The 15,726-nt window shown below is 43.5% G+C and overlaps 1 protein-coding gene across 1 annotated transcript; it reads right to left on the bottom strand.

Moving 5' to 3' along the window:
• Positions 1-1,457: 1,457 nt before the first annotated feature.
• LOC310776697 (uncharacterized protein) lies at positions 1,458-4,503 on the bottom strand (the record flags this gene model as incomplete). Its single annotated transcript, XM_083636853.1, has 6 exons — positions 1,458-2,068; positions 2,194-2,297; positions 2,467-2,612; positions 3,047-3,163; positions 3,279-3,383; positions 4,287-4,503. 6 exons carry the CDS (start codon positions 4,501-4,503, stop codon positions 1,918-1,920), a joined length of 840 nt encoding a protein of 279 aa, XP_083492979.1. The 3' UTR covers positions 1,458-1,917.
• Positions 4,504-15,726: the final 11,223 nt, after the last annotated feature.

The raw sequence follows: 15,726 nt of genomic DNA, 5'->3' as shown, positions 1-15,726 counted from the left end.
AAGGGCCTTGCTCAAGGGCACCTCAGTGGTGGTAATGAGGGAGGGGCAAGCGCTGCTTTTTCACTTTCCCTACCCAGATTTATCTGCCGGTCCCCAAACTGCTGACCATCATGGACAACACCTCTCATACTCTCCATGACACTCTGGCCAGGCAGAGGAGCATGTTCAGCAACAGACTCATTCTGCCTCGGTGTAGCACAGCAGCGTTTCCCACAGGATTTTGAGTTGTCCTGGGGGGGTGGACCACAGCCCCCCCGAAGGGACATCCCCCCCCCCCCGGAAGAAAATGTACATTTTAAAAGTAAAATGCATCAATCTACTGCACTCTGAGAGCAACATGTATAGGTTAGTCTATCTAGTCGATCTAATGAAGAATTACACACCACATTAATATCCTCTTTAGTGTGCTGTGATTGGAACGTTGTTGTTCAGCCAAGACAATAGCCTACTTAGTCTACTTACACCAAAACAGTCCGGCAGCCAAAACACGAAATAACACATTTTTCCTCCTAATTTTTATTATTTATTATACATAATATGGACAACAGTGATGTTCCTTTAGATTGAGTTGTTTTATACAGAATAGGCACATAATTTGGATCATTAAAAGAATATGGCAAATGTTTCTCCATATTTTATGTAAAGCCATTACATGGAATACATGATAGGGAGAACAGAATTTATGATAACGTTTAATTTGGACCAAAAATAAATAAAATTTATCATTTTTATTTTTGACCAGAATGAAATGTTATATGGTCTCTGTTTCTAAATCGAGCTGAATCGCTTGGTTTGACCAAGTAAAACAATTTTTTACAAGCATTTTACTAAATGTAGGGGAAAATGAATGGCGGATGACATCCCTTGGTTCGTATGCTGCATTGTGCCTGAAGAGGGAGTGACTTTTGACACGCTTGGAGTTAATAAGTCGCAGCTGGTCTGCTCCCATCACAAGATAGTCTCTAGTCAGACTTGTTTTCAATGATTTGCTGCTCTTAAGTCTGTCTCAGGCATGTTCCTCCCCGTGATTAGAGACCCCCAGACGGAACCTATATGAGACGTGAGAGAGGTACTGTATGCACCAGATTGAATCAGAAGGAATGAGGGATGAAGGGATGAGAGAAGGGATGAGGGGATGAGAGAAGGGATGAGGGATGAAGGGATGAAGGATGAGGGATGAGGGGAAGTGAGGGTGTGTTGAGAGATCTGAGACAAACAGGGCAGGATGGGTTCAGTAAGCCAGGTAAATGAGAGGAGTGGTTGAGGCGTGGCCCTGCTCCCAATCCTAAATTACCAGTTAACTTCCATTTGTTCTCACATGGATTCAGAACTGATTCACAGCCTCATGTATTTAAATTGTTTCCGTAAAAGACTGTGAAAGACAAAGCTGAATCAAGGCAATCTCATGTGTTTCTAAAAACATTTTATTTCTCAATCCATACAGCATAAGTTGGCAAAATACATTTTATTTATAGCACTTCTGTTCTTGTTCTCTCATAAAAGCAAAGTTTGTACTTTATTATACAGCATAAAAGAAAGAATTGTAAAATATACAAATGAGTTAAAAATTGTAAAGCACATTGCAAAGGTGGTTCAAAATAAAAACACCACAAGAAAATAAAAAGCCTGCAAAACTATAGTACGTCCATGAAGGCATCACTTTAAGTCTTGAGTTGAGACTGTGGAAAAGAGGAGCTGGTAAATCTACACTTCTACTGGACGCTTCACAAATACTGATCCTGCTCCCAACAGGCATTCATGTTCTGAAGCTATGACAACAAATAGATGACAAAGTGCTTTATAAACAATAAAAGACAATCCCTTAAAATGAGATTTCACCTTCTCTGTGTGAATGACAGTGACAATCTTGATGTGGGGGTAAAGTCACAATATGTTTTCATTGGAGATGATACAATATTAGTACACTTTTTCACAGATCCAGTGAAAATCCAATGAGTCACAACTGGCATCATTCCAGCTGTTTAGTTTTTCTTTCCAATATGTGTGAACACAGTCCTCCTTTTCATCTTTGGAGTTTGTTCCACTGGGCTGGTCTGTACCCCAGAACCTGTTTAAGAAAATAAAACAGTCAACTGTACTTGGTGGAAAATAAGATGCACAATGCATTATCATTATCAGGCCAACCTGTTGACTGTTTACTGTTAAAAAGGACTGAAGGAATGAATGTCTTACCCCGGGCCCGTGCTGTTCAGAGGTTTACCATCCACCCATTTCCAGACTCCCTCCTCATCTCTCAAACCAATCCAAATGACCTTCTTCAAGGAATCGATTAATTTCTGTTAAATTGTTTAAAAAGACAAAATAACATCAACACACACTTGTGAAACACTCACACAAAGTGTGGAATAGCTGTGGATAGATTTCATCCAGTGAAACACACTAAAGAGATTTTTACAATCAAAACAGCAACTTCAGGGAAAAATGTGTTGACACTTTTCCCTTTACCTGTTCTTCTTCAGTGTTTATGATGAGCAGGTGTGCTCCTCTCTGTATGCACTCCTGCCTGCTGTCCTCCCAGCTTCTTGTCTCAGTAGAAATGTAGTAAAGACTGTTGTTGAATGATCTGCATCCTCCATCTTTACAGAAACACTCTGCAAGAGGAGAGGACCCACTGAGCAATTTCACGTCTAAAAGACATTGATAAAATGTCTATTCAACGCCTATTTGTCTCTAGACGTCTAGTCTAGATTAAGGCTATTGAAGGTTTGAAAGTGAAAGTTTAGTAGATGTCTAGTCTTAGCCTAGACGTTATTTCGGCTGAGTAACAAAAACATGTACACCACTCAAGGGTTAAGAGCAACAAATAAAAGCGCAATGCATATGCACACAAATGTACAGTTCATGCAAGTTCACAAATGCACGTGCACACACATACACACACACACACACACACACACACACACACACACACAAGCAGGGTAATGCCCTATTTGCATGGGATTAGTATGATCTGTGGGGACCTCTGATAATTTGTAATAACTGTGTGTGTGTGTGTGTGTGTGTGTGTGTGTGTGTCAAGACTCACCGGACTTTGTGTTTTCAGTCCAGGTCTTGTTGAGGGTCTGCTGGTTGCTTCTGTCTTCAAGGGATGTGGAGTTGTACCTTGAGGGCCTCTCTTCTAATCTGCGAATAGTCTTTGTATCTGCACAGGAAACAGGAAATCCAAAACAGTGGTTAAATTTAGGTAGAGACAAATATGAAAAATGGATGCTGAAGAGGGCAAATCTAATGTGTGATAGAGGAAGTGAATGGCTCACAGTGGACCACAACGCCTATAAGAGCAGCCAGTAGGAGAAGACACATCAGCAGCAGACACACTACAGTCACCCTGCAGGGCTTGGTCACTGGCTGGATAACATCAGCTGTAAGAACAAGACAGACCGGCCATGTTTTAGTAACACAAGCACGTCAAGTCAAGTCAAGTCAAGTTTATTTGTATAGCACATTTCATACACAGAGGCAATTCAAAGTGCTTCACATAAAATGGTTGACAGGAAAATAAACGAAAAGAAGAAATAAAATGGACATTTAAAAGCATCACAACAAAACTTTAAAAAAAGAGTATAAAAAGTGCAATAAGCAACAGGCGCAGCAGTTGCTTATCCAGAGGGACTGTTACAGCTATACTGAATATTGCTGTTCATCACAACATGATAATGGCTATTTTCTGCTTTTGCTGCATGTACTGTTAGAAACCGGTATATTCAACGCAGTTCCAGAAGAGGACAGGTTGTGTTTATGTTGTGACCTTGGGGAGATTCATTTTGTGTTTTACTGCCCTCTGTATGATGACCTGAGACATTCAATGTATAAAAAAGTGTTTGTTGTTCACCCTGAAGCTTTTTGGTTACAGGATGTGCCTAGACTTGGATTTTTCTTTAATAAGAGAGTTTTTGATATAGCTCAATTTATTAGTAATGCCTGGGAAAGAAGAAAAAATATGCTGTTTGTATAGGTTTGTAACAAATATGTTCTATTTTTCTATATGACACCGTGTGTCCTTTTGTTTGTTATCTTGCCTTCTGAAATATGGAAGCTGAAGTTCTGTAAACCACAGTTTTGTATCTGTTTTTGTCGTGTCTCATAAGGGCATAATGGGCACCATTGGTGTGTGACACGTAAATAAAGAAATCAATCAATCAATCAATCATACTGTGTGTGTGTGTGTGTGTGTGTGTGTGTGTGTGTGTGTGTGTGTGTGTGTGTGTGTGTGTGTGTGTGTGTGTGTGTGTGTGTGTGTGTGCCTGTTTGGTTGTGTTACTCACCTCGCTGCTGATCTGGTGTGTTGTCCGTATTTGATCTTGGGTCACGACCCTCACAGTTGTCTAAACTATCATAGATGTCCACTACCCTCTCCTCCACCTCGTCCTCGTCGCTGCCTCCAGCTGTGACTGAGGTCCTCTCTTCCCTCTCTTGTAGACGCTCCTCTTTTTCCAGAGGCTCTCCGTTGTCGTCGATGTGAACGTGCTCAGACATCTCCATCGTCTGTCTCTATCAGCTACTGTGTGTGTCTGGGTGTGAGTGTGAAGGCAGTGAACAGATAGATATTTAGAGGCATTATCACACCTCTCAGAGAAAAACCTGTGATAACATGTGACCTGGTGTTGTTTCCAACACTACAATGTAACAAGTAAAGCTGACATGTTAAGTACTCATAAACTACTGAGTATGATGAACCACTTTACAATAGGGTACACAAAAAGAGTAACTAATGGACAGGTAATAATTAAGTAATGATTAACAATTAACTATATACTCACAAACTGACCATTGACTAACCATTAACTAATGACTAATTACTCTACTAAGGAAATAACAACTAATCATGAACTAATGATTAACTACTATACTCACAATGTGACCTTAACTAATGATTAACTAATGATTAACTAATATATTCACGTACTGACATTTATTAATCATTAACAAACGATGAACAAGGATCCTAACGGCACTTAGGTCAGCTCAAAATGCATGCTGACATAAGTAATGCTAGCTTTGCAGTGTGATAACATAATTTCTACTATTATACATTCCAATTAATATTCTAGGTCAAAATTAGATGAATATAAATATGCTAATATTCCCATTAATACTTAGGCCTATAGATTAAAATGTTATTCTATAAGGTTAGGAGTGTGAACTGGTCAATACGAGGTCTGATAGTAAGAGTTTTACAGGGGTTACAGTTCTTTGAATGTGTCCCAGCCAGGACACATCAATAAGTCATGTGTCCTGGGACACATGGTCCACCTGCTCTTTAGGTAACATGGCAGGCCATTCCATTTGTTCAAAGGGTCACGGAAATCATTGTATAACGTTCTGCAAAGTTATTCAAAGTTTTTGTTTGCTGTCAAAAGGGTGTAATTGCACTTACGCCCTTTTGACACCTAGCAAAACCCCACTTTTGACACTGACCAAGCCTTGTGGGCGGAGGATTCAAACAGCACTTAGCTCAGCTCAAAATACATGCTGACATAAGTCATGCTAGCATGGCAGCATGATCACATCATGTCTACTATCCTACAGTATTTTCTAATAATAAGAGTCTCAGTTTTCCAGTCATACCCAATTTATGCAATTCCAAAACGGTTTAGGGACCCCAGTATGCAAAAAATATTCAAATAGAATAGATGGGAAAATAATTATACTGCATGCAAAAAGAAAATGCAAAATTGCATGTTTTTTGCAAAACTGCATGGGATTAGCAGAAAATGGGCATGTATGTAAAGGGGATACTCATGGGTACCGCTACAACCCATTCTCATTCAGATATCTTGAGGTGAGAGGTCAAGGAACCCTTTTGAAAATGGACATGCCACTTTTTCCCTGACCAAAATCTAGCCTAAATTTAGAGCATTATTTGAAGAGGGCATTATTTACCCCCCTTCAAGTGAACATGACAGGGTTGGCTCCAGTGCAGGTCTTAGGTCTTCTAGTTTCATATGATAGCATCACTCACTCTTTCTGTAAAAATGAGCCCAATACAGCCTCTGAAAGACAGTAATGTCAGACATTTAGGTTTTAAAGTTTTAAAGTCTCGTGATTGGCTGGGCCTAGACAAGAAGTCGGTGGGCCTAGGCCCAGCCAGGCGCAGAGAAAACATTAATTTATGCTCCTCAATTGATGCACGTCGATTTCTGCTCCTATAGCGCACTGGCAGGCATCAGATACCAAATAGCTCTAGGCTACCAGCAGCACAGAAGCATCAGTATTTTGGGGAAAAGGTCACTTTATATGTAGGCAGGCACAAGGACTGATGAATAAAGAGTAGTTTTGAGCCCCTGTCAGTCGAGGCTGTAATTATCCTCCTACCTGTCTGTCATACAGAGTGGAGGGGAAAAAGCAGCACTGTCTGTCATGCAGAGTGGAGGGAAAAAGCAGCACTGTGTGTCATGCAGAGTGGAGGGGAAAAGCAGCACTGTCTGTCATGCAGAGTGGAGGGAAAAGCAGCACTGTGTGTCATGCAGAGTGGAGGGAAAAAGCAGCACTGTGTGTCATGCAGAGTGGAGGGAAAAGCAGCACTGTCTGTCATGCAGAGTGAAGGGAAAAGCAGCACTGTCTGTCATGCAGAGTGGAGGGGAAAAAGCAGCACTGTCTGTCATGCAGAGTGGAGGGAAAAGCAGCACTGTCTGTCATGCAGAGTGAAGGGAAAAGCAGCACTGTCTGTCATGCAGAGTGGAGGGGAAAAGCAGCACTGTGTGTCATGCAGAGTGGAGGGAAAAGCAGCACTGTGTGTCATGCAGAGTGGAGGGGAAAGCAGCACTGTGTGTCATGCAGAGTGGAGGGGAAAAGCAGCACTGTCTGTCATGCAGAGTGGAGGGGAAAAGCAGCACTGTCTGTCATGCAGAGTGGAGGGAAAAGCAGCACTGTCTGTCATGCAGAGTGGAGGGAAAAGCAGCACTGTCTGTCATGCAGAGTGGAGGGGAAAGCAGCACTGTGTGTCATGCAGAGTGGAGGGGAAAAGCAGCACTGTCTGTCATGCAGAGTGGAGGGGAAAGCAGCACTGTCTGTCATGCAGAGTGGAGGGGAAAAGCAGCACTGTCTGTCATGCAGAGTGAAGGGGAAAAGCAGCACTGTCTGTCATGCAGAGTGGAGGGGAAAAGCAGCACTGTCTGTCATGCAGAGTGGAGGGAAAAGCAGCACTGTCTGTCATGCAGAGTGAAGGGGAAAAGCAGCACTGTCTGTCATGCAGAGTGGAGGGGAAAGCAGCACTGTCTGTCATGCAGAGTGAAGGGGAAAAGCAGCACTGTCTGTCATGCAGAGTGGAGGGAAAAGCAGCACTGTCTGTCATGCAGAGTGAAGGGGAAAAGCAGCACTGTCTGTCATGCAGAGTGGAGGGAAAAGCAGCACTGTCTGTCATGCAGAGTGAAGGGGAAAAGCAGCACTGTCTGTCATGCAGAGTGGAGGGGAAAGCAGCACTGTCTGTCATGCAGAGTGAAGGGGAAAAGCAGCACTGTCTGTCATGCAGAGTGAAGGGGAAAAGCAGCACTGTCTGTCATGCAGAGTGGAGGGAAAAGCAGCACTGTCTGTCATGCAGAGTGAAGGGGAAAAGCAGCACTGTCTGTCATGCAGAGTGGAGGGGAAAGCAGCACTGTCTGTCATGCAGAGTGAAGGGGAAAAGCAGCACTGTCTGTCATGCAGAGTGGAGGGAAAAGCAGCACTGTCTGTCATGCAGAGTGAAGGGGAAAAGCAGCACTGTCTGTCATGCAGAGTGGAGGGGAAAGCAGCACTGTCTGTCATGCAGAGTGAAGGGGAAAAGCAGCACTGTCTGTCATGCAGAGTGGAGGGAAAAAGCAGCACTGTCTGTCATGCAGAGTGAAGGGAAAAGCAGCACTGTCTGTCATGCAGAGTGGAGGGAAAAGCAGCACTGTCTGTCATGCAGAGTGAAGGGGAAAAGCAGCACTGTCTGTCATGCAGAGTGGAGGGGAAAGCAGCACTGTCTGTCATGCAGAGTGAAGGGGAAAAGCAGCACTGTCTGTCATGCAGAGTGGAGGGGAAAGCAGCACTGTCTGTCATGCAGAGTGGAGGGGAAAAGCAGCACTGTCTGTCATGCAGAGTGGAGGGAAAAGCAGCACTGTCTGTCATGCAGAGTGAAGGGGAAAAGCAGCACTGTCTGTCATGCAGAGTGAAGGGGAAAAGCAGCACTGTCTGTCATGCAGAGTGGAGGGAAAAGCAGCACTGTCTGTCATGCAGAGTGGAGGGAAAAAGCAGCACCGTCTGTCATGCAGAGTGGAGGGAAAAGCAGCACTGTCTGTCATGCAGAGTGGAGGGGAAAAGCAGCACCGTCTGTCATGCAGAGTGGAGGGAAAAGCAGCACTGTCTGTCATGCAGAGTGAAGGGAAAAGCAGCACTGTCTGTCATGCAGAGTGGAGGGGAAAAGCAGCACTGTCTGTCATGCAGAGTGAAGGGAAAAGCAGCACTGTCTGTCATGCAGAGTGAAGGGAAAAGCAGCACTGTCTGTCATGCAGAGTGGAGGGAAAAGCAGCACTGTCTGTCATGCAGAGTGGAGGGAAAAGCAGCACTGTCTGTCATGCAGAGTGGAGGGAAAAGCAGCACTGTCTGTCATGCAGAGTGGGGGGGGAAAGCAGCGGCTGCACAGAGAGAGAGGGGATCATGGATGTATGGCTGAGAGAGCTGAGAGCGTGTCTAGTGCCTCTATAGTGTTCAGCAGTTTAAAACAACAGGTGGACTTCAAAACGCCAGCATCAGACACTTCCAGTGCATTTGGTAACTGTACTGACATCTTGACAGGACCCAGCCACAGGCACATGCAGTAGGCATATCAATTCTCTCTCTCTCGCTCCCCCCATTTCCCCGTGGGTGCTCGGGCCCCGGGGCACCTATGCACGGCATGGTTGTTGTTGGTGCAACCCTTCTGAAACTGCTGATCTCACAGTCTCGAGAATTGACACATAATGGTGCAAAAACAACAACTGGTCAGCAGAAAAGTATCTCAGAATGCAACACGTCAAACCTTAAGGCTGATATCTACCCAGTATTAGTCTGGTGTTCCAGTAAAGTGCTCAGTGAGTGTAGCTATAATGCCAGGTCAGCTGTTTTGCCCTTGCACATTCATTGCAGTGGACTCCATTGTGTATTTGAGTTGAGGTTGCCAAAGTGAAAGGAGTTGGATACTAAACAGCACATATTACATTTTTCATTTTCTAAAAAATATTGACTACTGGACTGGCTATATTAGTATGCTTATGTCAGCATGCATTTCCAGTTAACTTCTGAGCTGTGCTTGTTCTTGTTGAGTTGGGGTTTTCTAGGTGTGAAAAGGGCGGAGGTGTTTAGGTGCTTTTCTCAGCAGACCGGCAGGTTTCCTCTTGAAGCAAACAGCAGTTGTTGTTTGTGGTGTGAACAAACACGCGGCTCCTCTGTCCACTCAGAGGCTCGTTTCTGAGAAGTGACAGGCAGGAGGGCTTCTGACAAAACTAAAGCCGCTTTCACACACAGATCGCACAAAATTGATGGGCCCTGGGCCTGGACACATAAACCCCCCCCCCCCCCTTCCTCACAGCGCACATATGCAGAATTAAGGCCATAATAACTAAGACACATTCACCTGCATCTCAACAGGATTTTAATAAGAGAAGTGTCCGTCCATCCATCCGTCCGTCCGTCCGTCCGTCCGTGTGTGTGTGTGTGTGTGTGTGTGTGTGTGTGTGTGTGTGCGTGTGCGTGTGCGTGTGCGTGTGCGTGTGCGTGTGCATGCGAGCAGAATTTCGGCCGGCCACAGCTATGCCGCTTTACGTGCGATCGGGCTGAAACTTTCAGCGTGTGTAAAGAGCAGATTTTTAAATTGGGTGATTGCCCTGATTACCTAATGACGTGATGTCATCAGTGATGTCATCTTTCTGTCTACAGTGATGATGTCATCAGTGATGTCATCAGTGATGATGTCATCAGTGATGTCATCCTTCCTGGCTGAGGCTAATCTGTGAGCGAGGCCTGACTACTGTAAATGGCTATTGGCAATGTGGACTCTGTCTGTCTGTTTCAAAAATTGTGTTCGGCCACAGCCATGCCGTTTTACGTGCGATCGGGCTGAAACTTTCAGGGGCTGTAAGTAGCAGCTGGTGACCTGACGGAGCCAGCCTTTTATTAGGGCAGATTAATTGCCCTAAGGCTGATTGCCCTAAAACGGAGGCTATAGTTCAGTGATGTCATCAGTCAAGATCTTCTTCTCTGGGGCTTTCGGCAGGCTAGACACTACTATGGCTCATTACTGCCTCTCAGGTTTAAGACTGGATTGCGCCTATACACGGAAGCTTGGTTTACTGACTGTGCAGAGAACCAATCACATGGGGTGGCACCTGGGGTGGCCAATCAGATTCTAGGGGTGGCCCATGCCACCCCAGGCCACTCCCTAGACACGCCACTGGCACACACACGCACACACACACACACACACACACACACACACACACACACACACACACACACACACACACACACACACACACACACACACACAGCCACTTTGGACAAGGACACTTGCTCCTTGTGCACATTACATAATTTTACTATTATATTGTGATTTGTATATAGGTGTATAAGTGTGTATATTTATACGTATAATTATTTGCTAAATATGCTATTCATATTTTTACCTTTAATATTATAGTGTAGATATATTGTTGTGTTGTGGTCCTTTAAATGATATATTGTTGTGTTGTGGTCCTTGCTAGTGAACTAGTAGTCTTCATTTGATCAAGTCCAGGAAATGCTTTCACTAAGTCAGTTTTAGTGCAGTGTGCAAAACCTGCATATTCTGAGCATGGGCAACTTCAGCACATCAGTCTCACTTGATTATGCAAATAATATGGGAACTCTAAAAAGATTGTCAAGTAACTTTCTAATTTATTTATGAATGCATGCATAGGTTTCAAATGAAGAGCACATGTTGATTTACAATGCCATGTCGTTTATGCATCTCACATCACAACTTTAAAAAATGTCTTAGCTTTACCACACTGCCACAATGAGTCTTTCCTGTTAAAACTGCTTCCTGTCAGCTGGGGGACTGGGTCAGCCACAGCAGCCAGTAGGGGTGCTCCGATCCGGCTAAGCCACGATTCGAGCCATCGATTCTCGATTCCAACGATTCTCGATTCCAGAATCAAGAATCGATTCTCAATTATGTAGTTTTATATTGCAATAACACAAATATACACAAATATAAGACAAAAAATGACAAATGTCTTAATGCTGAACTTCAAATTCAACTTCTGTATTACAGTCAGGGCCTAAATTCATTTTGCAAACTAGGGGGGAATTCCCCCCTTATGTTCTTCAGATAAGATGGATTTATAGGCTGGGGGGGATCTGTAGAATTTTGGGGGGAATACATTAACCAGAGTTCTTAAGTGCAAGAGGTGGTGGCACTGTGGCAGTACAGTACACAAATTACATGAACATTTGGACACATAATTCAGCCGGTATCTTGCATGTTGCGTTCAGGTGCACTGTAAAAAAAAAATTTTTTTTTTTTTTTTTTTTTTTTACAATTTTAAGAATCGATTCTTGGGAGTTTGGAATCGATCCAGGAATCGTGGCATTAAGAATCGCGATCCTTTCAGAATCGATTTTTTGGAGCACCCCTAGCAGCCAGGCCAAAAAATGTGAAACTAAGAAAGAAAAAACATTGTGCATGTAGAGAAGTGAGGAGAAACTGTTACAGTATCTGCCAGTGACGGACTGGGACCATTTTTCAGGCCGGGAGTTTGACTCCACCCAGGCCAGGCCAACACATGTGGACACACGCATGCGAAAAATGTGAAAAAATGTGGCTGTTTGAAGAAAGATTTAGTGAATATAATGTGACGTTACATTACCTATTTGTTCACTAATAGAATTCAACATTTCCTAGATAACTGCAAGTATAATATGAAGACATAAAAACAAAAACATGCCTCTGTACAAAAGCTTCACAGCAAACTTCATTTAAGGAAGAATGTCTTGTCTGAGGTGAAATGCAAATACAAAAAATCAAACTGCTTCATCTCCACTTTAAACTGTATTGTGCAATCCTACTGATAATCTCACAAAGCACATTAATGTGTGTGAAATAGAGCCATATGGAGTGACCTTTCACCCAGTTCTCACTCATGCCATGACATCATCATCCTCACCTGAGTTCATTCATTAATCAATTACCTCCTGAGTCTATATATCCCCCCCTCACCTGAGTTCATTCACTAATCAATTACCTCCTGAGTCTATATACCCCCCCCCCTCACCTGAGTTCATTCACTAATCAATTACTTCCTGAGTCTATATATCCCCCTCCTCACCTGAGTTCATTCACTAATCAATTACCTCCTGAGTCTATATATCCCCCCCCCCTCACCTGAGTTCATTCACTAATCAATTACCTCCTGAGTCTATATACCCCCCCCCCTCACCTGAGTTCATTCACTAATCAATTACTTCCTGAGTCTATATATCCCCCTCCTCACCTGAGTTCATTCACTAATCAATTACCTCCTGAGTCTATATATCCCCCCCCCCCTCACCTGAGTTCATTCACTAATCAATTACCTCCTGAGTCTATATACCCCCCCCCTCACCTGAGTTCATTCACTAATCAATTACTTCCTGAGTCTATATATCCCCCTCCTCACCTGAGTTCATTCACTAATCAATTACCTCCTGAGTCTATATATCCCCCCCCCCTCACCTGAGTTCATTCACTAATCAATTACTTCCTGAGTCTATATATCCCCCTCCTCACCTGAGTTCATTCACTAATCAATTACCTCCTGAGTCTATATATCCCCCCCCCCTCACCTGAGTTCATTCACTAATCAATTACCTCCTGAGTCTATATATCCCTCCCCCCTCACCTGAGTTCATTCACTAATCAATTACCTCCTGAGTCTATATATCCCCCCCCCTCACCTGAGTTCATTCACTAATCAATTACCTCCTGAGTCTATATATCCCCCCCCCCTCACCTGAGTTCATTCACTAATCAATTACTTCCTGAGTCTATATATCCCCCTCCTCACCTGAGTTCATTCACTAATCAATTACCTCCTGAGTCTATATATCCCCCCCCCCTCACCTGAGTTCATTCACTAATCAATTACTTCCTGAGTCTATATATCCCCCTCCTCACCTGAGTTCATTCACTAATCAATTACCTCCTGAGTCTATATATCCCCCCCCCCTCACCTGAGTTCATTCACTAATCAATTACCTCCTGAGTCTATATACCCCCCCCCCCTCACCTGAGTTCATTCACTAATCAATTACCTCCTGAGTCTATATACCCCCCCCCCTCACCTGAGTTCATTCACTAATCAATTACCTCCTGAGTCTATATACCCCCCCCCCCTCACCTGAGTTCATTCACTAATCAATTACCTCCTGAGTCTATATACCCCCCCCCCCCTCACCTGAGTTCATTCACTAATCAATTACCTCCTGAGTCTATATACCCCCCCCCCTCACCTGAGTTCATTCACTAATCAATTACCTCCTGAGTCTATATATCCCTCCCCCTCACCTGAGTTCATTCATTAATCAATTACCTCCTGAGTCTATATATCCCTCCCCCTCCCTCCCTCCTTTGTTTTGGCTGGCAGCATCACAGCAACAGGGCCCACATGACATGTGAGAGCAGCTCGGCTCAGCTCAGACATGAACCCTATGGTTATGTGACAAGTGAGTTATGTCTTTCTTTATGTTGTCATTTATTGGTTATTTGTGGAATTTGGGATTTGTTTGACTGTTTTGACAAATGTTATAATTTCCATTATTCGTGCTTGCTTTGAGACTACAGATATGATGTTGTGTGTAATCCGGAGTGCACCTGCTATTTACATTAATTGTAGTGCTTGATGAAATGCTGCTACATATAACCATGTGGAATCCTGAATGTTTTATGTTAAATGTTTCACTATTGTTTAGCACTAATCCCAGTATGGGTAGGCCTACCCCTCACTCCCTTTTTGAGCACATGTGTATGTTAATTTGGTGCTTAATTGTTTGTTAATTGGATTGTAACTTCTCTTCTTCTGTTTTTCTGTTTATCATTTTAGAAAAACCAAACCGTCAAGCCTCATCAGCTCACTGCTCCATCAAAGTGTGCAGCACAAAATAAAATGGCTTAAACGGAACAACTGTGTCCTCTCTGCACGATGCATACCATGATGTTCAATCCCCTGTGAACCAAAGATAGAAGATATCCTACAATGTGAGAGCAATAAACATATAGCCTGCATGTTTCACTTTATGAAGGTTCCTGATTCTAATGAGTTCAACACCACCTCCAGCTCTGCAGGAGGCAGGAGCACCTGCTGCAGTGCTAGTGCTGCTTCCAACCAAGCAATCCAACCCATACTTTCAGTTTAGCCACTACTGTTTACATTTGACCAATGGCATTTTTTATATAGCCTAATATAAATGAATAAATAAATAAATACAAATGAGTGTAGTCATTTATATCAGTCACCCTATAATACTGCTGTCACAGGGCTTAGTCATTTATATCAGTCACTATAATACTGCCTCTACATGTAAGCTTGCTTTACATGTTGCATTGTAGTGCGGTTTTGGGGGCATTTCTGTGAATGCTTCTAGGAAACAAGACCAGGTCACATGTTTATCACACCACATGTTTCTCTGAGGTTTGATGATCTTTATGTTTCTATGAAACCTCATCCTGTTTAACACAGCTCTTTGTTTCTCTGTATTGTTCACTGGTTTCACACTCAGTAGCTGATGATTGAGACAGAAGATGGAGATGTCTGAGCACATTCAAATCTACAACAACGAAGATCATGTGGAAATAGAAGAGTGTCTACGAGAGAGGGAAGAGAGGACCTTAGTCACAGCTGGAGGGAGCGACGAGGTGGAGGAGAGGGAAGAGAACCTCTATGAAAATTTAGATAACAAGAGCGAAGTGGACCACTATGACAATTTAGATAAGGAGAGCGTAGTGAACACCTATGAAACTTTAGACAACTATGAGGGTCATGACTCCAGATCCAATACGGAGAACACACCAGATCAGCAGCTAGGTAAGTAACACAACCACACAAGCATGCACGCACACACACACACACACCCACACATGCATCACACACACACACACACACACACACACACACACACACACACACACACACACACAGCAAAACCAGAAAATAGCCAGTCATGTTGTGATGAACAGCAATATTCAGTATAGCTGTAACAGTCCCTCTGGTGCTTGTGTTACTAAAACATGGCCGGTCTGTCTTGTTCTTACAGCTGATGTTATCCAGCTAGTGACCAAGCCCTGCAGGGTGACTGTAGTGTGTCTGCTGCTGATGTGTCTTCTCCTACTGGCTGCTCTTATAGGTGTTGTGGTCCACTGTGAGCCATTCACTTCCTCTATCACACATTAGATTTGCCCTCTTCACCATCCATTTTTCATATTTGTCTCTACCTAAATTTAACCACTGTTTTGGATTTCCTGTTTCCTGTGCAGATACAAAGACTATTCGCAGATTAGAAGAGAGGCTCTCAAGGTACAACTCCACATCCCTTGAAGACAGAAGCAACCAGCAGACCCTCAACAAGACCTGGACTGAAAACACAAAGTCCGGTGAGTCTTGACACACACACACACACACACACACACACACACACACACACACACACACACACACACACACACACACACACACACACACACACACACACACACAC

Source organism: Poromitra crassiceps (genome assembly GCF_964638095.1).
Source record: "Poromitra crassiceps genome assembly, chromosome: 5".
Lineage (NCBI taxonomy): Eukaryota > Metazoa > Chordata > Actinopteri > Beryciformes > Melamphaidae > Poromitra > Poromitra crassiceps.
The sequence above is the reverse complement of the archived record's forward strand: the minus strand, read 5'-3'. Positions and strand labels throughout refer to the sequence as shown.